General features: G+C 45.2%; 1 protein-coding gene across 5 annotated transcripts in view; it reads right to left on the reverse strand.

The window, feature by feature from the left end:
• Positions 1-231: 231 nt before the first annotated feature.
• Positions 232-22,985, reverse strand: part of RASGEF1A (RasGEF domain family member 1A) — a 93,079-nt gene continuing 70,325 nt past the window's right edge. For all 5 annotated transcript variants that reach the window (XM_060274999.2, XM_035137775.3, XM_035137774.3 and 2 more), the window contains 10 exons: positions 19,452-19,589; positions 15,288-15,509; positions 13,945-14,019; positions 11,173-11,265; positions 8,242-8,344; positions 6,831-6,910; positions 5,281-5,472; positions 4,226-4,349; positions 3,145-3,217; positions 232-2,104 (listed from right to left, as the gene is read on the reverse strand). In XM_060274999.2, the coding sequence (XP_060130982.1) occupies positions 2,080-2,104; positions 3,145-3,217; positions 4,226-4,349; positions 5,281-5,472; positions 6,831-6,910; positions 8,242-8,344; positions 11,173-11,265; positions 13,945-14,019; positions 15,288-15,509; positions 19,452-19,589 (1,125 nt within the window). In that variant the 3' untranslated portion in view covers positions 232-2,079. The remainder of the gene's footprint in view (positions 2,105-3,144; positions 3,218-4,225; positions 4,350-5,280; positions 5,473-6,830; positions 6,911-8,241; positions 8,345-11,172; positions 11,266-13,944; positions 14,020-15,287; positions 15,510-19,451; positions 19,590-22,985) is intronic.

Below are 22,985 nucleotides of genomic sequence, written 5' to 3' on the forward strand. Positions count from 1 at the left end.
TGGCAGTTAATCTTTTGCCGAGACTGTGACAACTGTACTCTCCCTCTCTTAAAATCCCTGATAAACAAACACACAAATGTAAACTAAAGACTTTTGGGGTCTAGTAAAGGAGGGGTGGGGTGGGGAGGAAAGATGAAGGAGGCTCTAGCAATTATCCTATTTTACCTTGTCAAACCTTGTAACAAAAATAAGTTCTGCTGCACCATTACTGTAGGTATACTCTAGTTTGTGTGCCATATCTTCCAGTTTATTTACAAAGCTGTAGCTGGTATTTTTTATTATTATTTAAAGACATCCATATTTTTATTTTGCTTGCTTTCCAACCCGAGTTGCAGAAGAAGGTACGCTAAACAATTTCAGTACCTTGTAAGGCACTATTATCTGATGTAAGAGGGGAGCAGCCATGCTGCTAAAGTGTTTTTTAAGGCCAGACTAAAGGAGACAGTCTTTGTGCTGAACTGCAGAGGCTCCCACACTGTTTCCTTGCAGTCGAGGGTCTATTTACACCAGGGGTGAGGGGAACCTTTTCGGCCTTGTGGGCCAGATCTTTCTCCCCCCCCCTCCTCCATGGGCCAACTCGCGACAGGTGGGCGGAACCACCGACCTGTCTGCCAATCATACCAAACTTTACAAAACTGGCAGAATTAAATGGTGAAGCTGGACCTGGTCTGGACCGCTACAGGTGAGGGTGGATAGGCTTTTGTGTGCTCTCCAGAAAAACAAAAGAATTGGCTTGGATCCTAAGAGAGGTTTACTTATGGAAGTTCATGGAAAGAAAGTTTCCCACCGTTCCACCTGCCCTGCGACAATCTTGGCCTCTTAAAAAAGGACATGTCTCTGGATGATTGGGGGGGAGCCCTCCTGAATTATTTGGGATGGGTTTCCCCTCTCCCAAGGAGCCTGCAGTACCCACATTGTTCAGGAGGGAGCCCTGATCCCTCAAAGAAGCAGGGGGAGAAGGAACACTTGACTTCCATGAACTCCCTGTACATTAGTGTATCTTACGATCCAAGGCACTGTATGTAGAAATCTAGAATATTAGGTAGAAAAATCTTCTCCAAGGTATGTTTCTTTTGTTTGAACATTCACACAGGCAAGCAACACTACCCCTCTGTCTATAGCGGTACACTCCAGGCAAAGCTTTACCGCTTGACACTGTTGGCTGTATAAATTCACCCCAAGAGCACAATTTTCTAGTGCTCCACAAAGTAAATGAGGCCAGGAAAGCAGCATAAAGACAAAAAAAAGAAAAGAAACCCAGAACATGAAGAAATTCCAGAAGTGTAGCAGTGTAGAATCCATTGCAATAGATGCAACAATGAAACGTGCCGCACGTTGGAAACTCATAGTTCTGTTGCGGTGTGAGCTTTCATAGGCAAAGTCCTACTTCATTAGATGGAAAAGGGGGACAACAAGGTGTGGCTTGGAAGCTGCTTTTTGTCTTCTGTTTTCTGTGATGCAGCAGGAGAAGCAAGCTCTTCAAAAATATCAGATGCCCAAAATGAGGGTTATAGTTCAACCAAGGGCTCTGTGCTTATACCGTCCTTGGTCAACCTGGACCTGTTCTGGGAAATGCGCTTGTCCCTCTTTAGGTCTGTGGAAGCCTTGCTGATTTCAAACGCATCAGCCCCACATGACAACATTTATTTCCAGGAAGCGTTGGGTGGATCAAGGCATAGCGGAAACCAAACCTGCAAAATGTTGAGCCCGTCTGAGACTGTGCGTGTGTTAGGTGGAAGAAACCAAACATGAAAATAAAGATCTGGATGTCATCACAATAAGACACCACCATAGATACCACTCCCCACAATCCATTTCATCTCTGAGAACAGGGCCCGGCCCTTGATTTTTCTTCTTATTTTTATAGTTAAAAAACAAAATCCTTCATTTTTTTAAGTGCCTTAAGGTCGATGTGAAATATTTAGCACATTTTTTCTTCTGTAATTCATAAAAGGTATTGTATCTACAAAACAGACCCCAACCAGTGAGGCCTTCCATTTTCAAATGACGTCTTCTAGGATTTAAAAACAATGTTTTTTTTAGTGTGTGCTTTAGAATCCAGAGCAGAAGTCCGAAATCTCAGGCTCTGTTGAGCAGAGTTGTCCTAAAAGCGAAGAGATAAAATTGAAAAGATAACGTCAGCAAATCGTCTTAAATGTTGTCACCTTAAGTTACATTAAGAGAAACAGATGCAACTGTGAATATACTTGAGATCAGCTCAGATTACTGGCTGGTATAAGTTCCCAGCTATTAGTGTCTGGCTGCCCCATTAAGCTTGGCTTCGGATCTCCAACTGCCTAGCTGGATTAATAGGTTTCTTGTTTTCTCTGTTACCTGTGTACTTAGTTTGCCCCAATATTCTCAATCATTTGATAATGACTTGCCAGTCCTCAACCATGTATTGAAAACTGACCACTGATTAGGTTAATCAGTGGCTTGAGTTTAGCTACTACATCTACACTGTATCTCTCAACCAAAAAGTGATTTTGGATCCAGCGTATGTCCAGCAAGGCCTTGACTGCTGTGCAATTCAGAGCTGTTCTACTGTGTTGGATTTAAATTTGCAGCAAAATGAGGTGAAAATAAGATTGCAGAATGTTGATGGGCTGTAGTGCCTCAGGCTACAGGTGGGAAATATCACTTCCCAATACTATCCATGTTAAATATTAAAAACCCACACAAAACATCCTGCAAAAAGGAAACTAGACTAGGGAGAAGTCCTTTGCTGGTTGTGTTGGCTTTCTATTTGCAAGGAGTTTTTCAACAAAGGTGAGCATTGTACAATGTCATTTCCCCCCTACACATACTGTACAGTCATGTCTTGTATGGGGTTATGTTCCCCTGGGTGGTCCTTCTGCAACTCAAGCAAATATTTAGTGTAGTCCTTCAGAGCAGAAATAGACCAAGATGTCTTGTATGTATGGCTTTGATTTTCATTTCAACTAGAGAAGAATTAAGGGCTTGCTAATTCTCGCCTCTCAATTGAGGCAAGCATCATGGAGTCCATGAGCATGGCAAACTTTGGCGTCACCTCTTCTTTACTTAATGTGCAGCTCCCATGCCAAATTTCTGAAGGCTCAAAAGGCCGGTAGTGTAGGTTGCATTTCACAGTATGAAAAATAACCAAGGAGCTGGTTTCATTACCTGAGTGTCTTCCAGCTGTCTTTCTCCATATGATTTTCTGGACCTTCACTTTCAAATGATGCAATAAACAAAGCTGAGGGTTGGGAGGGTGGGACAGAGAAGGACGGGAAGTCAGTCAGAACATGTAACAGGATTTTAATCACATAGGAACAGAGGAAGTGGCCTTATATGTAGTAAGAACATTGCCCAACCTAGCTCAGTACTGCTTTGACTGGCAATGTCTTTCCACAACTTGGGACAGGGAACATTGCTACCCCTATCTGGTCCTTCTGCAACTCAAGCAGAGCCACAGCCCTTCTCCCCAAAAGCCTATACAATATTGTGGTTGCATTACTGTCAGTAGCCTTGCAAGTATGTATCCTTTCAAACTGAGCCCTAACAGCCGAAGGAATCCTCTAATGCAGGCATCCCCAAACTGCGGCCCTCCAGATGTTTTGGCCTACAACTCCCATGATCCCTAGCTAAGAGGACCAGTGGTCAGGGATGATGGGAAAAGGTAAAGGTAAAGGGACCCCTGACCATTAGGTCCAGTCGTGACCGACTCTGGGGTTGCGCGCTCATCTCGCATTATTGGCCGAGGGAGCCGGCGTATAGCTTCCAGGTCATGTGGCCAGCATGACAAAGCCGCTTCTGGCAAACCAGAGCAGCACACGGAAATGCCGTTTACCTTCCCGCTGTAGCGGTTCCTATTTATTTACTTGCATTTTGACGTGCTTTCGAACTGCTAGGTTGGCAGGAGCTGGGACCAAGCAACGAGAGCTCACCCCGTCACAGGGATTCGAACCGCCGACCTTCTGATCAGCAAGCCCTAGGCTCAGTGGTTTAACCCACAGCGCCACCTGGATCCAAAACATCTGGAGGGCCAAATTTTGGGGATGCCTGCTCTAATGGATTCTTCGAATACTGCCGTGTGGTTATGCTTGCCGGTTGCAGAGTTTATTTCTCTTCCTCTTCCTCTTCCGCACCAACAACATCCACAGCTGTTGGCAAATTTGCTCATTTTCACTTTCACCATTGAGCCTCTTGCACATGTTGTTTGTGGAAACGAGCAGATTTTGGGTGAGCTGCCGAAGAATCTTACCTTCTTCACTATAAATAGGTGCTGTCAGCAGGTAGCTCTGGATTTTCTTGTCCTTCTCAAAAGGACACTCCACCTGCTTCCATGTGATAAAGTCGTGGATTTGCCTCGAAACTTCCCAGAACTTCTGTGTGAGAGAAAATGATTCAAATCAGCATTTCATTATTGTTTATTTCATACCACCTTCTGAACTTTGGCTAAGCCTGTAGTTCAATGGTTAAAGTTGACAGTGTGCTGCCCCCCCTCCCCCGGGAACAGGCCCATCTAAAGGCTTCTCAACTATATGGGCTGCATCCAGTGCTGCACAAAAAGTTTCTCTTCCTCTCCCCATGCACCCTTCCTTCCAGAAAGTGCTCCAGAGTCCCCCAAACCCTCCAGAGCTGGTTTGAGGTATGTGTGCAGGTAATGTGTTGCACAAGCGCTAGGACAGCACTGGATGCATCCCTCTGGATCTGCAGTCACCTCCGTTGGCACAGCTGCAATGGGCCTTTTTAAAGCTGCTGCAATCATGCACATGGCAGCAGCCACCTCCCTCCTTCCCTCCCAGGTAGAAGCACCAGATCATGCAACCAGCTCCTCTGTGCAATCCTGGCATCACCAGCTTTGTGGCTGAGCAGGGATTTGAACCCAGGCCACCCCAGGTCCTATTCTGGCACTCTAACCACTAGGTAAAATAGTTTCATCCCCTGCCCCATTATGCAACAAGCACTTCCATCTTCTACAGATGGGAACATAGGAGACAGAGGTTTTGTGTTCAATGTGTGATAGCAAGTAAGCCAATTTTTTGTCGTTGCTGAGATGCACTCACTTCAAATGCAATTCCCCCCTGCCCCTGATTGGTTAATTGCTCTAGTCTGAACGTGAGGCTGTGAGCAAGCTGTGAAAAACCTATTCTGAAGGAACAGCATGCAAACAGATCAGTATAAAAATGGCCAAGTGGCAAGCCTCACTGACTACATATGGCATTCTGTTCTTTTGCTTGGATGTTTTGTATGCCTGCAGCACTCATGGTGTAACTGCGCAACTGCTTCATTCACTGCCTGCAAAACAAGCTGTACCTTGAAGTTTATCTGTCCGTTGGGCAAGTGGTTGGTGTGTATTTTATGCAGAAAGTAGATATCTTTAATGAAGAGGTTGAAAACGGGGATGACTATTTTCTCCCTGCTGCTGTGTGCTGTCTGAGATCTCTGTGCTGCTCCTTGAAGGGCTGTTCGGTAATTACAAAAGTTGCTGGATGGGTCCATGTGATGCTGTTCAGATCAAAAAGAGAATTTCTTAGAATTCCTCTGAGTACCAATGCTTACAACATTTGCTTTATAGTGACCAAAGGAGTATGGAGAGTTCTGTATGAAATGGGTGCTTGCCTATACGCTGCTTGTGCAGGTTTGGTTTTGACCTGGGAGTTGTGATCCAAAGATTTTCAGGGTTGGTTCACACATCCATGTACATCACTTGATTACCTGATGGCCTACAGCTGCACATGTTAACTCTGTCCACTGAAAAGCCTTGTGCTGGACTGATGGGAAATATATTCCCTCTGATTGGTTAGGTGCACACATATACATCGTGCATGACTGAATTTCGCCTTTGGAGAGAAACATCATTTGTTCAATTTTTGTTCCTGCTCTGATATTTTATTGTTTGAAAGTGGGATGTGCAGCTTTCACCAACTGGTTTTTGTTGCAAGGGTCCACTTAGGCCCAGAATGGTAGAATATTAGTCAAATTTCCAGTGATTCAGGACAAACCCCCAACAATATCTTTCAAATATTCCAAACCATTTCGCCCTCCTTGCTTTCTCTCTCCCTCAGTTGCATTTGTTTTCAAATGATTTAAAAATAACAAGAGAGGTTTGTGGCAGGAATTACTCTGGTTAAATGTTGATCATCACTCTCCACCAGATGGCAGACTTAAATTGGAGATGAATATACATCATGAAGGCAAAAGGAGAATCACTGATGTTTAAACAGGGCTGATACCACAGGGACTGAGGTGGGGCAGGGGGCACTGGCCACAATTAGGGATATTCCAGGTCCTTTCTCTGAAAGCTCAGCTCCCATTTTTAAGAATGATCTTTTACTTATGGACTAAAGATACACAGGCACTATTCTGCCCAATTGCTCAGTGAGATGAACCAATGTGTTCCTTCTCTGCAGTGTTCCAGCTCGATGTGTGCAAAACTGCAGATATTAATTTTCTATTGAAACTGAATTAAAGTTTGTAAAGAAATTCAATGGCTTTTGAGAGATCAGGCTATCTTGGTTGTTTCTCACTCAGCATCTTATAGTGTACCTCTTGAGCTTCATTCATACTATCTGGCTATGGGCAGAGAACAATTACTAAACACAGTTTTAAATACTTTTTTTAAAGGAAGAAATACATGGCACATTGTAGCTGTACATTTCTGACAGTACATGACAAAGCATGAACCATTTATGGTGCTATAATGTTAGTATTATCAAAATGAATGGTTTGGATTTTCATATCATGCTTTAAAATCAATTGTTCTGGGCTGTTCTAATAATGCATTGATAAGGATTTTTGCTGTTGTGTTGTGAACCACACATGTGGAAAAAGCAGCTTACAAATGATGGTGATTATTTATTTACCTCTAACACATCAAATTTGGCTGTTTTGACTTTGGACCAAGTTTTCTTTAGCCGGGCAACAGGACTCAAGTTCATACCCGCTAAAAAGAGGAAAAAACAAAACAAAACAAATGGAAAAAATTAAGCAAATCATTCAAAACATCCCTGCAAGTCTGTCAGGATGCTTCCAGCAGTATTGTTGGTACTATGTACTACAAATCACTACTTCTGCAGACAGTTGTGTCAATGGAGGGTAGTGCAGATGGCACAAAGGGCTTTGGTAATCCCAGGTTAGAGATCAGAAATCATGGGATTGTGTGCTCCTTCTCACGTGTTCTTCCCCTCTCCAGACTGCATCCCTCCTTAGCCACCCTGTCTATAGTTAAGCACCGCACTGGCATCAACACAGTCCTAGCATCCCACTTAACCAGGATTCTTAAGCCCCCTTCCTGGAAGAGGGAACATCCGTAAGTTGGGGTTGCAGCTCTGCTAACTGGGGCTGTGCAACTCTTCCAGCCCCTTTGCATGTTTAAAGTGCACTTCTGCAGTGGGTGAAGACCCTGATCTTCCAAGAGCCTAACTCACACAGGGAACCTCCATGAATACAGAAGGCTGCCGGCTGCAAAAGCGCACTTTAAAGCAAGATGGGGCTGGAGCAGTCACATGGCACCAGCTGGTGGGGCTGATCATGTGTCCCCACAGCCTTCATCTCTGTGTGTTTCCTCTTCAGGTGACAATGGCAGTTTTGAGTCTAGGACAGGAATTCTTTTCGGCTCAATCCAATTAAGGCTGCTGTTGTGTACCTTAAACATGTTTTAACGCAGGATGGAGGGAAATTTTGCTATGGAGAAGGCAATTCTGTGTCCACTTTTGGTCACTTTTGTTCCATCTGTGCCAAAAGTTTTATAGCTGGGAGAAGTTCAGGATTTGGATAATCTCTGATTATCCAAAAAACCCCCCCAAAAAACCCCCATCCTTTTATGTAATCAGGACAACTCACACATTAGGCATACACCTCAAATATTCTAAGTGTGCACTAGATTATGTAGACAAGAAGAGGCACACTTGTCTTTTGCAAACATACACTCACTCACTCTCACCAGGGAGCCAGGATTGGTTGTACCTCTCCGTCCAATATGCTTTGAGCATCAAACTCTGATTTGCCATTCTGCAACGCATGAAAAGGGCTTGTGTGGCTCGTCTCTTTGGCAAGCGCAGACTACTTTTACCTGTCTTTCCCCTGTCTCTTCTTTTGATCTCCCACCGCTTACCAGTTAATTATTTGGAGACACTCACTTGGTAATATCTTTGATGCCCATTTGTCATCCAGAGTGCAGCACTCTCAGCGGGACGCTGCATCTACTCAAACACCATCATTCTACTGACGCTGTCACACACATTGCCCATAGGTGCCTTGCGGGAGGGTACTCACAGATAATGGCCATCATCGAATTAAAGTTTCCAATGTTGAAGCACTCTCTTGCCACGTCAATGAAAAATTCCACTATTCTTGTCCGCTGCTTTTTCTTCACAACCTGAAATTTTAAATGCAAACCTTGAATGGGAGAAGCGGGGTAGCATTTACTCAATGGAGACATGGCAACCGGCAAGTAAACAACATTTGTTTTTTTTAAAAGGCTTTGAGGAAGAGCATTTCAGTGGAAAAGGTGTTGATGCTTCTATCCTGATTTGAGTCACCTCTTTTTTTTCTTTTTTTTTTAGAGTAAGCCTTTGTGATAGTGATCTGAGATCCCTGTTTTGTTTAAAGAACCATTATCTTTGGAAGATCATGAAAACTTTGTATGTCCATGGATGCTGGAATCCTGTAGTCTTACATAAGAAAGAAACTAGGTGTCGGGGAAATTTTTATCAAGCAAAGAAAGAATGCTTTTGGTGACTGGAATGCCAAAAACGTTTAAAACATTCTGTCCTCAAATGTAGAAAATAGGAAATATTCCATCCAGGGGAGGTGTACTTCTGTAGGATGGAAGCAGGGTTTGCTTCATTATAGCACTGAGGATTTATAACCCAGCTTTTTTAAAAAAAACATTATTGTTGATAAGATATCCTGAGGTAAAGCACTAAGCTCACTTCAAATCTGCAGGGAAATGAGACTGATCAACAGCATTTGCACAATTATTAAGGCAAAGCAAGAAAACTGTCTCAGACAAGGCAGCAAAAAATTGCTGACCCCTCACCCTCGCTCACCTCATTATTGGCTGCTAGTCCTGATGCTACCACCTAGCAAAGTGAACCTGTCTGCCACTCCCTGCCCCACCTTCTCTTTCACTGCAAGGAAGGTCCAAGGGGGTCTTTTTTCAGAGTGAGGCATTTTTCCGGGAGAGTCCTGGTGCCACTGCTGCAGTTTGCCACAGTGGGAAAACAATATCTTTACATTTTTTCATTTAAAGTGCGAGACTTAGGCATGCACTTAAATCTCCGCCCCCTCCCCCTGAAAACAAAGGGTTTTAAAATTCTTAGCTTTGTCCGAATGACTGGCCCGTGTTGTTTCTTAAAAACACATTTGTTTCCCACATGACGTGTTGCTGAGTTGCATTTTTGCCTATGCTGTTTGTAATTAGCTGCTGAGAATTGATGGGTTTGGTACAATTATCAGTCACTGTTCACTAGCCTTGTTGATAGTGGATCAATGCTTGCTTTGTGCATTATTTTTCAGGTTTTGTTTCTGAGGGCTAACAAATGTTTTTTTTAAAAGGCAGAATCACAGGTAGGGAGAGAGAGGCTATGCTAGAACCTTTCTCCCAGTGTGCAAGATTTTACATGCAGAAAATTAACTGACATGGTGGAGCATCCAAAAATGTCATTGCCTACCTGCAATCTATAGTGATACAATCCAGGAAGGACTCTACCACATGATTCTGCCACATGACTAAGAATTTTGGAAAAATGCACTCCAAAATTTATCACTGCAAGTTTTTCACTGCCATACTGATTTCGTACGTCTGGAAGATGATGTTTTAGGATACATTTCCATCTTCCGGTCAGACTCTGACATGTTACGAATCCTACGTGCAGTTGGTGTCCACCTGTTTGTGTACAGAGAAGACACTTCTGTTGAGGTAAGCCTACATATTCTCTCTACTGGGTTTTCACAAATGCTTAAGAAAGTTGTTCAGCTCTCAGCCATTAATGGTTGTTCTAAGATACTTTCATGTCACAGGCACACAATTTTCCCTTCCTTTTTATTATATGGAGTCTTAGAAAGAGGCACATGCCGTATGTTTTAGTTTGGCACTGTAAGCAGCTCTAGTGAAGCTTGCATCTTGGAAGCCACAAAGACTATTGCATCTCCACACCTACACACTGTTCATTCTAAAGCAGAGATGTACTGTTTGTTACAAGGCATGTTGTAAAAGGTAAAAAGGTAAAGGCAAAGGACCCCTGGACAGTTAAGTCCAAAGGCGACTATGCGGTTGCGGCGCTCATCTCGCTTTCAGGCAGAGGGAGCCGGTGTTTTTCCGCAGACAGCTTTCTGGGTCATGTGGCCAGCATGGCTAAACTGCTTCTGGCACAATGGAATACCGTGACAGAAACCGGAGCACACAGAAACACTGTTTACCTTCCTGATGTAGCGGTACCTATTTATCTACTTGCACTGGCATGCTTTGGAACTGGTAGGTTGGCAGAAGCTGGGACAGAGCAATGAGAGCTCACTCCGTCGTGGGGATTCGAACCGCTGACCTTCTGATTGGCAAGCCCAAGTGGCTCAGTGGTTTAGACCACAGTGCCACCCGCGTCCCAAGGCATGATGTGTGTTCATATGACCAAACCCATTCCTGTTCCCTCACTGTGGTCCAGTTCATACATTTCCAGAGCAACATGGTTGCTGTTTCCCACAGCCCCCATCCCATAAAGTTCCAGAAATATATGACACACTTAATTGTGTTGGAGGTGAAAGTCACAGGGGACTTTGCAGTGCCACATCTGCTAGAACTCAAGGGGAAGTACAGTGATGAAGTAGCCTCCTGGGATATCACTACATCCTACAGTATTAGCGTCGCATGGGATGGAGCCAGGTGAAGCAGCAGTAATGCCGCTTGGGGAATGTATGAATTGGGCTTTTGCTATGCAGCGTGAGTCAAATTAGAATAGGACGAGAATGGGTGCAAAAACTACAAATGGAAGCTGACTTCAAGTGCCAACTGTAAAGGATTGCATTTTTGCGTGAGCGGGTGTATTCATATGCATCCTGAGCCAGGCAGAGGAGATGTTACCAGGTGGGAAGGTGGCTAAGATATACAGAGTTTCAGACAAGGCAGTTTGGAATGAGTTGTGCCAAAGTAAGTGAAGGAAGAGTGTCTGGCCGGTTCACAGGCGGGGCATTTCCCTTGTCAGTACTTGCCTTACAAATCTCCGTCGCCACCAACATGCTGAGGCAATTAAACCAGTTGTCGTACGCCTCCAGAGTGTAAGTCTTAGTAACGTCGCCTCGGCACTGCAAAAGAAAGGTTGTAAATTATGCCTGTACGAAGCGCTTGCAAGAAATGGTTGTTTCCAGGGACACCCATGCATCTCTACACAAGTGACTTCAGCTTGCATGCTTCAAACACACACACACACACACACACACACACACACACACACACTCCAGGCTGTGATTCAACGGCATAGTGGGGTGAATGAACTCCCCCATCCCATGTGGTATCCTCCTTACTAGATTGGTGCCCTCTATTATCGGGGAAATGTTATGTCCTGAGTTTTGTCAGATGCAAAACCTTTCATACATTTCCAGCAATCAAGTGCCCTACATGGGCAGGTCCCCCTCACCTCACAGGATTACAGCCTATGTGAGGTCAGAGAGCAGGGCTGAAGTCTCTGGCTCTGCCTCCTATGTCACTTCCTTGTCACCTGGTCTGTGCACCTCTCACATATTGCAAGGGTAACTTCTGCAGGGGACGGGCCTGCTGTAAGTGTTGGATATGTAATGATGGTGCCAGGCGAGACTCCCTGGGGAGAGCATTCCACAAGTGGGAAACCACACTGTACAAATGTGTGAGATGCACAGTCTGGGCAACGACTTAAGGAAGGGGTTAGGCCATGAAACTTGGCCCTGTTGTTTCCTCCCTTGCACAATTATAATTGTGGGAGGGGAAACCCCCAAATATGGCCAATTTTGGGGGCTATAAGTGCACCATTTAAAATAAGAATTTTTGGTTCTCTTTTATATCATTCTGAATTTTTGGTCTGGACAGCTGTCTGGTAAACCACTTAGAGCATTCAGAGAGAATGGGGTGTCTATTTCTCGTGCTTTTCCTCCTGGGGGGTTTGTGAAAATAGTAAGGATTTGCATATTGTCTTCAATAAGTGTTTAGGAATTACAAACGGGGGAAAACACACACACTGTCAAAACCCATTTTGTCATATTTAAGAGATGACTGCATGTTCAGTAACATTATATGCTAGGAGGGAACAATAGCTAATGTGGGCGTACTCAACTCACTGTATGTAACTGAGAAACTTCAAATTGCTTTTAACCTTGAAGGAAGGTTGGAAAAAATATATAACAACATATGACACTTTGCTACCAGGGGACTTTAAGGAAGGAGGCTCAAAATAATAAGTACTTGTGTGAATTATGATATTTAATCTTTTCTTGTTGTTGTGTCTAGACAGATCCCAGTCTTGTGCAATATCCCTGCAGACCTCCTTGACCTCTGAATTCCATAATTGCTAACTTGCAGAAAAGAACTGCTACATAAGGTGCTCTTTACATGTTCTCCCAGCTGTGTAGGTGACAGCTCACAAATAGGGATCTCTCTCCCTCCTACCTGAATAAAATCCACAGGGCACCTAAGAGACAAAGGGGGCAGCGATAGGGGCTATTGTCTTATCCAACAATATTTTTTGTTAGTTTATCCTCCATACTTAAGCCTCATAAACCATGAACAAAAAAAGAAGGCCTCCTTTGTCTGTCATGCTATATGCATGCACAATATATTAACATGTACTGAAACCTCAGCTAGCGAAGCAGTCAGCTTATTTAACAGGAGCTGTCCTATTAGAGCAGGGCTAGCCGTATGGTCCTTACAGATGATATTGGACTACAGCTCTCATAATCCCTGAACATTTACCAAGCTTGCTGGGAGTTGAGAGTTCAGCAACATCTGAATGGCACCACATTGGCTATCCCTCTCTTAGAGTACACCTCTCTTTATTCTTCCATATCCAAGTGCAGCTTGGTTGTTTGACAGTTCAAGAAACTAGCTAAATACTGTGGGTGATAATATTCCTATTTCTTTACATTCAATTCTTGGGTGTACAAAAACTTGATATGTGCCATAGGAACTGGGTGTCAACTTAAATGTGGCAGATTGTGCAGCTATTGATGGAGTGTCTACACCAGTTGTTGTGTACCACAACTCCCATCAGCTCCAGTCAGAACAGGGCTGTGATTGATGGGAGTTGTGGTCCAAAATATCTAGAGGGCACCTGTTTGGCAAAGGGTGGCCTGCGCTGTGGATTTAGTCTGGTGTAACAGTCATCCTCTTTCTTGAGGATATCCTGGAAACTGTAGCTCTGGGTGGGAAATAGTAGACTAGGGATTTCTGGCCAAGAATCTTAATCCTAACCCATACCATACCCTTAAAAAAGGGGGGCAAAGGACCCCTGACAGTTAAGTCCAGTCACAAACGACTCTGGGGTTGCAGTGCTTATCTCGCTTTACTGGCCGAGGGAGCCAACGTTTGTCCACAGACAGTTTTTCCGGGTCATGTGGCCAGCATGACTAAGCCGCTTCTGGCGAAACCAGAGCAGCGCACGGAAATGCTGTTTACCTTCCCGTCAGAGGGGTACCTATTTATCTACTTGCACTTTTGACGTGCTTTCGAACTGCTAGGCTGGCAAGAGCTGGGACTGAGCAACGGGCGCTCACCCCATTGCGGGGATTTGAACCGCCGACCTTCCAATCGGCAAGCCCTAGGCTCAGTGGTTTAGACCGCAGCGCCACCTGCGTCCCTTACCAAGCTACAATGCTCAAGAGTCTTTGGGGGAAACTATAACACTCAAACTGTTACAGAAACAAGATAAGTTTGCCTTTAATTTTAAACACCTTTATAAGCCCTGCACACAATGTTACCTGTAGCCCTGTTTCACTGCGTTCACACTTTGTACACACCTTGTGATTATCCAGGGAGTCCACGTGGCTGACTATTTGCATGAGGTCCTCGGGGTAAATGTTGCTCACCCTCTCCTAGATACAGCAAGATAGCAAAGGCCGTCAATTTTGCAAGCACACATATGAGGAACCGAGAGCTGTGGATTGACAGCCAGCCCTGTCGGGTCAGATCTTAATTGACATCTGTTTAACAGAACAGGCTTGGGGTCCTGTAAAAGACACACCTTGTGCTGCTTCACAGAGTCGCATGCATACTTAAAAGTTCGCCTTCTCTCTTGCTATCCCTTTGTCTAGGTTTTTTGGTACTGCCTGACCAGATTCTTGTTGTGCCTAAGGCTGTGTATATCTATTTAAAGCAAACTTATCACCCCCCCCCAGACCCCAGTTCTGCCCCTGACAGAACTACAATTCCCAGCACCTTTAAATGACTGTTCCCAGGATTCTTTATGGAGAACCACAAGCTTTAAATGCATGCTGCATATGCAGTGTAAGTTGGTGCTTATGGAAAGGAATGAATTTTTGAAATGCATCAGCTTGGATTGCTAGTTGCTAACCAGGAGATTCTGTAAAGGTGTGGAGCAGTGAGAAGACATGTGGCAGAGTGTCTTCCCATCCTGCTCCTCCATTGCTCCTTTCTTCACCTTTTTTCCCTTCTCTGCTGTAGCAAGCAGATTCTAGCTGCCCAACACAGCAGAGAGGAGTGATGGGTGGGCAAAATAACCATTGATGTAGTGGGGCAGGTGATGTCACAGCTGCATATTCACCAGCAGAGCTTCCAGGTTAAAATTTGGCACCCCTTATTCCAGGTCAGGGAACCAGGGGACAATAATGCAAATATGTGGTTGGACCTTTAAGAGAGGTCGTCCTTGGGAAAGATTTCTGCTTTGATTTGTCTCTCCTAGGCTCTGGGTGTGTCAGCCTTGCTCTGAGATGACATTTGAAACCAGTCCTGGTAGCATGTATGGATGGGTTGAGTTTTTGAAGTACTCATTAGAAGGATTTAGAAGACAGTAAGCTTCTGACGTTGACTGTGACTCCCCTTCCCCCTCCCCTTTTTCCCATTGAGATATTCCAAGTCAGGAACAAGTGTTTGATAATGCAATGAATCTCCTAATAGAGGTTGCAGGAGTGAGAAAGTGATCAGTCGCAAGTGGTCTTCTCTCTCTCCAGCTCAAGCGAGTTCATTGTCTCTGTAACTGCCAGGCTCCCTTCTTCCTTCAGTCTCCCTTATATCTAGAAGCCACTTTTCTCATACCTTCAAGCCGTAACTCAGAGCTCGGCTGGAGAACAGCTTGCCCTGGCCCTGCTAAACCTTCAAGTAGATGGAAGATAAAGGAACTTACCAGCTCAATGTGTGTGAGTTGCTGCGCAAGGACGAGTGGGTCACAGCAAACACTCAGTATGTCCTTCTGTGACGACTGGGGCTTTGTTTTAAGGATTGTGCCTTTGTCAGTCACGGGTTGGCGGAACTTCTCTCTGATCTCCTGGTACTGATTGCGTGCCGCAAGAGTCATCAGTAGATTCTGCGTCATCTGGCTGATGATCTTCTTCACAGTTCCATTTTCCTAATCAATAAAACAAACTGTTGTTAATTATTCCTGGCTGAGGAAATTCTAGATTGTCTCTTTGTTAATCAGAATTACGCTGGAAAGATTTCTGACTGGGATATTAGAATTCAGCATCAAGTAAGTTCATGTGCTGAATAAGCCCTCAGGAGGATTGGAGAGCTTTTTGCAGATGAAGTGTATCATCATTCTGATTTGTGTAGGATTGCCAAGTGATTTGAGATACCAACCAAAACGGGGAGGATGCTAAGAACTTAAATGACTTGAGTCAACAATGCCCCTGAGTGGAAGCTACAGCTGCCAATCTATTCTAGTCATACAGTACTACTAGAAAAGCTTCCAGTTTATACTCTTAGGTAGCCAGCAATTAGTTAGCCTAGGATAGACCAGTTGGTTAGAGTGTGGTGCTGATAATGCCAAGGTTGCAGGTCTGATCCCTGCATGGGACAGCTGCATATTCCTGCATTGCAGGGACTACATGATCCTCAGGATTCCAACTATAGAACTCTATGATTCCAGTTCAGTTAACAGTTGGACTGTTCTGTTTCAAATCACATGGGAGGTAACAATCAAGGAACGAGCCAGCTTAGTGACTCCTACCCAAAGTACAGTTCAACATCAGCTCCAACATCAGGAATGCAGGAGAATATGAGGGGAAGTGAGTACGGTATATTAAGATGCTCCACCTTTCCTTGATGGAGGCATCTAGTCAATAATTCAGGCTGCTTTCCATGTTATCTGTGTAATGTATAGCCTTGCTGAAGTCCTGCCAGAAGAGGAACAATAACCTCTGGCCTTAGAAACAAGCTCTAGTTAAGTATATAAGCAGGGGCCACATTCCCACAACTGACTGAGTCTGCATAAACTCTCCTTGCTGACATAGGTGTTAATTTGCCTTGTTGCTGAATTGTGACCTCAAGCACATGGCCATGAACCTTGATAAATGTTGTCATCCTGCTTGCATGGGCATGTAGACTGCTTGATCTTCCTTTAGTATTCCTTACTGCGCCGAGACTTTAAAGAACTGCCTACGCAATACACTTGGGCCCTGCTCAGGTCTGAAATACTTGGTATGTCTTGCATCTTTGCTTACTCAGGCAACAAAAGGAGCCTGTCTGTGTCATCCTTGAGTCTCCACGGCAAGCGACATTGCCAATGTCAGCATGTTTATTTTATGGCTGGTACCTGAATGCTACATTACCACAGTATATAAATATAAGTGCAAACGTCTGACAAGTAGAACCATGTCCCTAGGATGCCCTAGACATCAGAAACATTGGCTTGAGAGAGTTGCCTTGGCTAGACTAATGTGTGACTAAACATACAGCAGAGGTTAATGTCACTGGGCCTCCTCACAGAGTGTCGCATGTGTGATGTTACACGCACACAAAAAGCCTCCTCCCCAGTGTTGGGCAGAGCTTGGCGCCTCTGGCACGCACCAACTCCCCCTTTGTTTCCACAGATACTTCAGATATTTCATTTTGGGGATATATTGACAAGAGTGAGTATGCAATCTTCATAAAGATCAGATTTTTCAAATGGTGATTTGACGTTCCCACATCGTTCCCACTTAAATGTGAAGGATTGGCACATGGTTCTCAATTGAAAAGCACATATGTCTAGAGCAGGCTGATATCCTAGGCGCACTTAAAGGTAAAGGTACCCCTAACTGTTCAGTCCAGTCATGAACGACTCTGGGGTTGCGGCGCTCATCTTGCTCTATAGGCCGAGGGAGCCGGCGTTTGTCCGCAGACAGCTTCTGGGTCATGTGGCCAGCATGACTAAGCCGCTTCTGGCGGACCAGAGCAGTGCACAGAAACACCGTTTACCTTCCTGCTGGAGCGGTACCTATTTATCTACTTGCACTTTGATGTGCTTTCGAACTGCTAGCTTGGCAGGAGCTGGGACCAAGCAACGGGAGCTCACCCCGTTGCGGGGATTCGAACCACCAACCTTCCAATCAGCAAGCCCTAGGCTCAGTGGTTATAAATAACACTGAAGCCAGTGGGGTTTACTTCTGAGTAGATATGTACAGAAATGCACTGTTAATTGTACATCATAAGCAGGGATGTAGGTGGCGCTGTGGTCTAAACCACTGAGCCTAGGGCTTGCCAATCAAAAGGTTGGCGGTTCGAATCCCCGCGACTGGGTGAGCTCCCATTGCTCGGCTCCAGCTCCTGCCAACCTAGCAATTTGAATGCATGCCAAAAATGCAAATAGATTAATAGGTACCACTCTGGCAGGAAGTTAAACGGCATTTCTGTGTGCTGCTCTGCTTTCAGTGTTTTGTTGCACCAGAAGCGGCTTAGTCATGCTGGCCACATGACCCGGAAAATTTGTCTGCAGAGCGGACAAACGCTGGCTGCCTTGGCCTGTAAAGTGAGATGAGCGCCGCAACCCCAGAGTCGTTTGCGACTGGACTTAACTGTCAGGGGTCCCTTTAGGTATGCAAACACATATACACAACTTTCCCTGTCCCCATTTTATTGGCTCACATGCTATTGTTGATTTTGTAGCCTGAGAAGCATAGGCCTTTACCAAGATGGATTATTTTTACAACTTATTATTCTTGATTCAGGTATAGCCTTGCTGATGAATGGGAGACAAGGAGGAGACAGGAGTGTTTCCTCCAATTTTGAAAATGACCCAGATAATCAAAGCTGAACATAAAATAAAATATAATTGTTTTCCTTTAGTGTAAGATTGTACGAGTGTTTTTGCGCACACCGTTTAAAAACCCAGCACATAGCCTTAATCATTTCCTCTTGCCTTCAGGTTGTGACAGCTTAATAAAATGCAGGTAAACAACATTGCTGACATCCTGAAACTTGTCATGCTACTCTTGACAACACCTTTAATATCAAAGCATCACCTCCAATCATCCAGCATTGCTGCCAAAGCTGTTGCACCACTCTAGTCTTTTTGTCCATTAACATTTTAAACAGACACATGCCTGTCACTCTTAAACCTCTGGGGCCAATCTCAAATATATATTTGGAACAGTCATTTCAAAAAGACAGCATTCTTCTCGCTCTACCCTTTATAGTAGGCAACATGCCTAACCAGACATAGACTCAGGAAGCAAATACCACTGAACTCAGCTAGACTTTGGAGTAAACAACTTTAGGATTATGCTGTAAGGATCTAGTTAGGGCCTTTTATCTCCTCCTCCCTGCATGTTTTCAGAACGTATTTGATTTATCAACATAAAATAAGGTGCAATAGGCAGTTTTTAATCACAAGGCCATGTGTGAATTTTGCACCTTGGCACCACTTGGTAGGCTGTACCTTGATGCACAGACATATCATAGAATCAGAATTGTAGAGTTCCAACTCTTGTTTTTCTGTTCCAGTTGATTCTTAGTGTCCCTGGTTACTGAGTGCACTCAGTTTTCACTGAGCTGTATTTTCTGGTGTGGCAGAGGGCTACTCACTTAGAACTGTTTTTGTTTTAATTTTAAAAACCACAACATTTTGTTATTCTGGGCTTCCTTGAGCAAACTGATACCTCCCTCTTCCCCAACCCCAGTGGCCTTCTGGGCTCATGTCTTTCTTCAGCGCTCACCATTTGAGATTAGGGGGAGCAAGGGAAACATAGATGTGGTGGTTTGGGCTGTCTCATTGCTAGGATTACATTAAAACTGGTCCCATATGGGGGTTGCAATGGTAGCAAGCACCGTGAGTTACTCAATAGTGGTGGTGTGGTCAGTTGTACATAAAATGTGAGGAGTAAGAGGTCCCTGAAAAGGTGGAAGGGGCCAACTCCTCTGCTCCTGTTAATACCATTTAGGCAAGTCATGGTCAGCAGTTGTGGCACCTCAACGCATCTAGCAAATATTTGCAACCTGTCAAGACAAATTATAGGTTGGGACAGGTGTTGGTGGTATCTGTTCCACCTGTGTGTGTGTGTGTGTGTGTGTGTGTGTGTGTTTTCCCCCTTACCTCATCACACTGTGTGATCCTATGAGCAATTTCCTTCAGCTCTTTCATAGATTTTTCATCCTGGAAGTCGTAGGGGAAGGTTTCAGTCCATTCTTTCAGGAGCTGAATGATCTTGGCAGCAAAGGACTTAAGCTTTGCCTAGGAAAGAATGCAGAGTAGTTAATCAATGAGCCAAGGAGACTTTCCTTGATGGTGACTTCTGGGTAACCAGATGGCACCCCGTGCCAAACCTTTGAATCATTAACAGTGGCATATGAAAACAAAAGGAAAAATAAGTTGTGTTAGGCTAAAGTCTCAGCTGGTCTTCCAAATCCCTTACTGTCTTTCTTCCAAATAGAGAGCATTAAAGAGAGAGAGCAGGTGTGTCTAATGCTTAGCTCAGCATCCTCAAGGCTTTGCATCAGTGTGGAGTGTGTGTGGGGGGGGGCAGCTTGGTTCTTTCAGTTGTCTCAAGTGTATACACAACAGTCGTAAAAGAAAGAAAAAATTAAGGGATACCTTTGATGCAAAGTTTTAGCGGCTTGCTCTACGGCTTTAAAGCACATTTTGTCAGAAAGCTCTGTCTCCCGCTTCTTCCATACAGACAATGCATCCCTTGGGTTTATTTTGTTTTAGACGTTAGCCAGTCAAAGTTAAGCACGTTGATTTAAGCGTATGCTTAGCTTCCTCGTTAAAAACAACAGGAAGCGAAAGCGCTTTTAACTGTGGCTGGATTGTGGCATTTATTTATGCATCCCGCAGCGCTGCAAGTCCTCATAACAGCTTACAAAATATCAACATAAAAATAAATACGGTTTCATGCCAGTTTAATGCAAGATATTTAAAATGCATAGTAAACCTCCCCACAAACACACCCAGACAAGCAGGCATGGTGAAGGAAAGGCACTGTCTTCTCTGGCAGCTCAACAGCTGTTTGTTTTTTGCTTTTGTTTTAACAAAAGAAGGTTTTGCCAGGTGGGTTTCTCAGGGAGAGTTACGACGAGAAAGCATTCCAGGTTTGCAAAGATTGCCCTAAGCAGAGCTGCTTCTGAATATCGCAATGAATGTGAAGGGATAAAGTGCTGAGGTGCTCCTTCAGATGTTGAGGGCCCAGAGCTTTTGGGGTTCTGAAAATCAAAACCAGTACTTTGAAAAAGCTTGCAAAATGGGAAGGGACATAGGTCAGTGGCAGAACATATACATGACATGTAAAAGATCTTGGGTTCAACCTGGTATCTCCAGGTAGGGCGTATGAAAAACTCCTGCCTAAGATCTTGGAGTGCTGCTGCCAGTTACTGAGTTGCATAGACCAATGGTCTAACTCGTTCCTAAATCCAATGTAAATATTTAGGATAGGTGGTGATTCCTGCAGCAAATGCCCATTGGGCTCCTTGAACTGAACCAGGTGTCATTTCCAGCACTTCCCCAAATCCAGTGCATTTACTATACAAAGAATGTGCACATCTTTCAATGTTGTAATCAGGTGTCATGAGGCAAGACCATTCTTCTAGTTTCATTACATACTGGTTGGAGTCTAGTATCAGCAAATTCCAATGGAGCATTTTTGGAGGGAGTTGGAAATTTAGATTTCCTTCATTACTGAGTCATTCGAGCTCCATCCTGGCTTTGGAGGGTGGGGACTTCCTAAATACTCCTTGGTCACAGGGCATCTTATTCATTTCTCTTAATAGCTTTGTTGTTGTACCTTTTCTTCACCCTGCTTGGGTATATTAGCTAATGACATTTAATTAAAGTTCTCAGCGAGAGAAAATGATTTCAGTTTTGCTGTGAGAAGGAGCAGAAATAATGCTCTCAGCAAAGTTTGGGGGAGCAACCATTTCTTTTGTTTGTCATTCATCTAGTCAGTTGCTTTAAGTTTCTCCCCACCCACAGCCACTTCATGCAAGCAAGGGAAGGGTTATTCCTTCTGTGATTTCCACCCTGGCCTGGGAATTTACAGAGCTCTAGGGGATGTCAAGCAGACAGGTTCCCTTTTCAGAGAAAGAGGAAAATGCCTTGTGATTGCCTAACATAAAGAAAGTGATCCTTAGGCTCCAGTATTTAAGGCTTTGGGTTTTTTTGTTTTAAGAAAAATAACCCAGCAGCTCTTTATTGATTCTTAACAACTCACCAAAGCACAATCTGCTGGAGACTTAGCCACTTGCTTGGGATATTAATGTCTAACCAGATTACATAGGAATTCTGGAAAAGGGTCGTTCAAGAACTGCAAGGAATAACTGTTCTACCATCCAGCAGATGCAACATCTAGGGCAGACATCCCCAAACTTCGGCCCTCCAGGTGTTTTGGACTACAATTCCCATCTTCCCCAACCACTGGTCCTGTTAGCTAGGGATCATGGGAGTTGTAGGCCAAAACATCTGGAGGGCTGCAGTTTGGGGATGCCTGATCTAGGGCATAAACTGGAAATTGGCAGTTCCTGGGCTAGACTCTGTGCTTTAATATTTGTCCCCAAGGTTAACAAGGAAAGAGTGATGTGTGGAAGGAGAAACAGAAGACTTAAGTCTCTGAAGGGTTGGTAGCAGGATACTGGCCAATCACCCTCCCTGCCTACCGTGTTTCTCCTAAAATAAGACACGTCTTATATTTATTTTTCTTGCAAAAAAACACACCACGGCTTATTTTCAGGGGATGTCTTATTTTTTTTATTTTTTTATTAAGCTCTGTCGGGGCTCGGCACAGCGCGCCGCTGGCTTTGCCGGCTCCCGCTCTGTTGGGGCTTGGCAGGGCGCGCACGCTACTGCTTTTGTCGGCTCCCGCTCAGTTCAGTCGGCAGGGCTCGGCAGTTCAGGGGTCCGCAGTTCAGGGGTCGGCAGGGCGCGCGCGCCGCTGGCTTTGCCGGCTCCTGCTCTGTCGGGGCTTTGCAGGGCGCGCGCGCTAGTGCTTTTGCCGGCTCGGGTTGGCAGGACGCGTGTGCCACTGGCTTTGCCGGCTCCCGCTCTGTCGGGGCTTGGCAGGGCGCGCACGCTACTGCTTTTGTCGGCTCCCGCTCAGTTCAGTCGGCAGGGCTCGGCAGTTCAGGGGTCCGCAGTTCAGGGGTCGGCAGGGCGCGCGCGCCGCTGGCTTTGCCGGCTCCTGCTCTGTCGGGGCTTTGTAGGGCGCGCGCGCTAGTGCTTTTGCCGGCTCAGGGGTTCGCAGGACGCGTGTGCCACTGGCTTTGCCGGCTCCCGCTCTGTCGGGGCTTGGCAGGGCGCGCACGCTACTGCTTTTGTCGGCTCCCGCTCAGTTCAGTCGGCAGGGCTCGGCAGTTCAGGGGTCCGCAGTTCAGGGGTCGGCAGGGCGCGCGCGCTGCTGCCTTTGCCGGCTCCCGCTGGGTCAGGGCTCAGCAAAGCGCACGCTGCTGCCCTTGCCTGTCCCGCTGGGTCAGGGCTTGGCGCGGCGCGAGCTGCGGATCGCGCAGGGTCCTGCTGGGTCGAGGCTCTGCGTGGCGCGTGCTGCAGCTTCTCCCGGCTCCCGGTCCGTCTGCGCTCCATGTGGCGCACGTTGCGCATCTGCTTCCTGACAGGAAAGGCATCTCCCTTTTCCTGTTCCTTACG

Source organism: Zootoca vivipara, chromosome 5, assembly GCF_965207765.1.
Source record: "Zootoca vivipara chromosome 5, rZooViv2.hap1.1, whole genome shotgun sequence".
In the NCBI taxonomy this organism is placed as follows: Eukaryota; Metazoa; Chordata; class Lepidosauria; order Squamata; family Lacertidae; genus Zootoca; species Zootoca vivipara.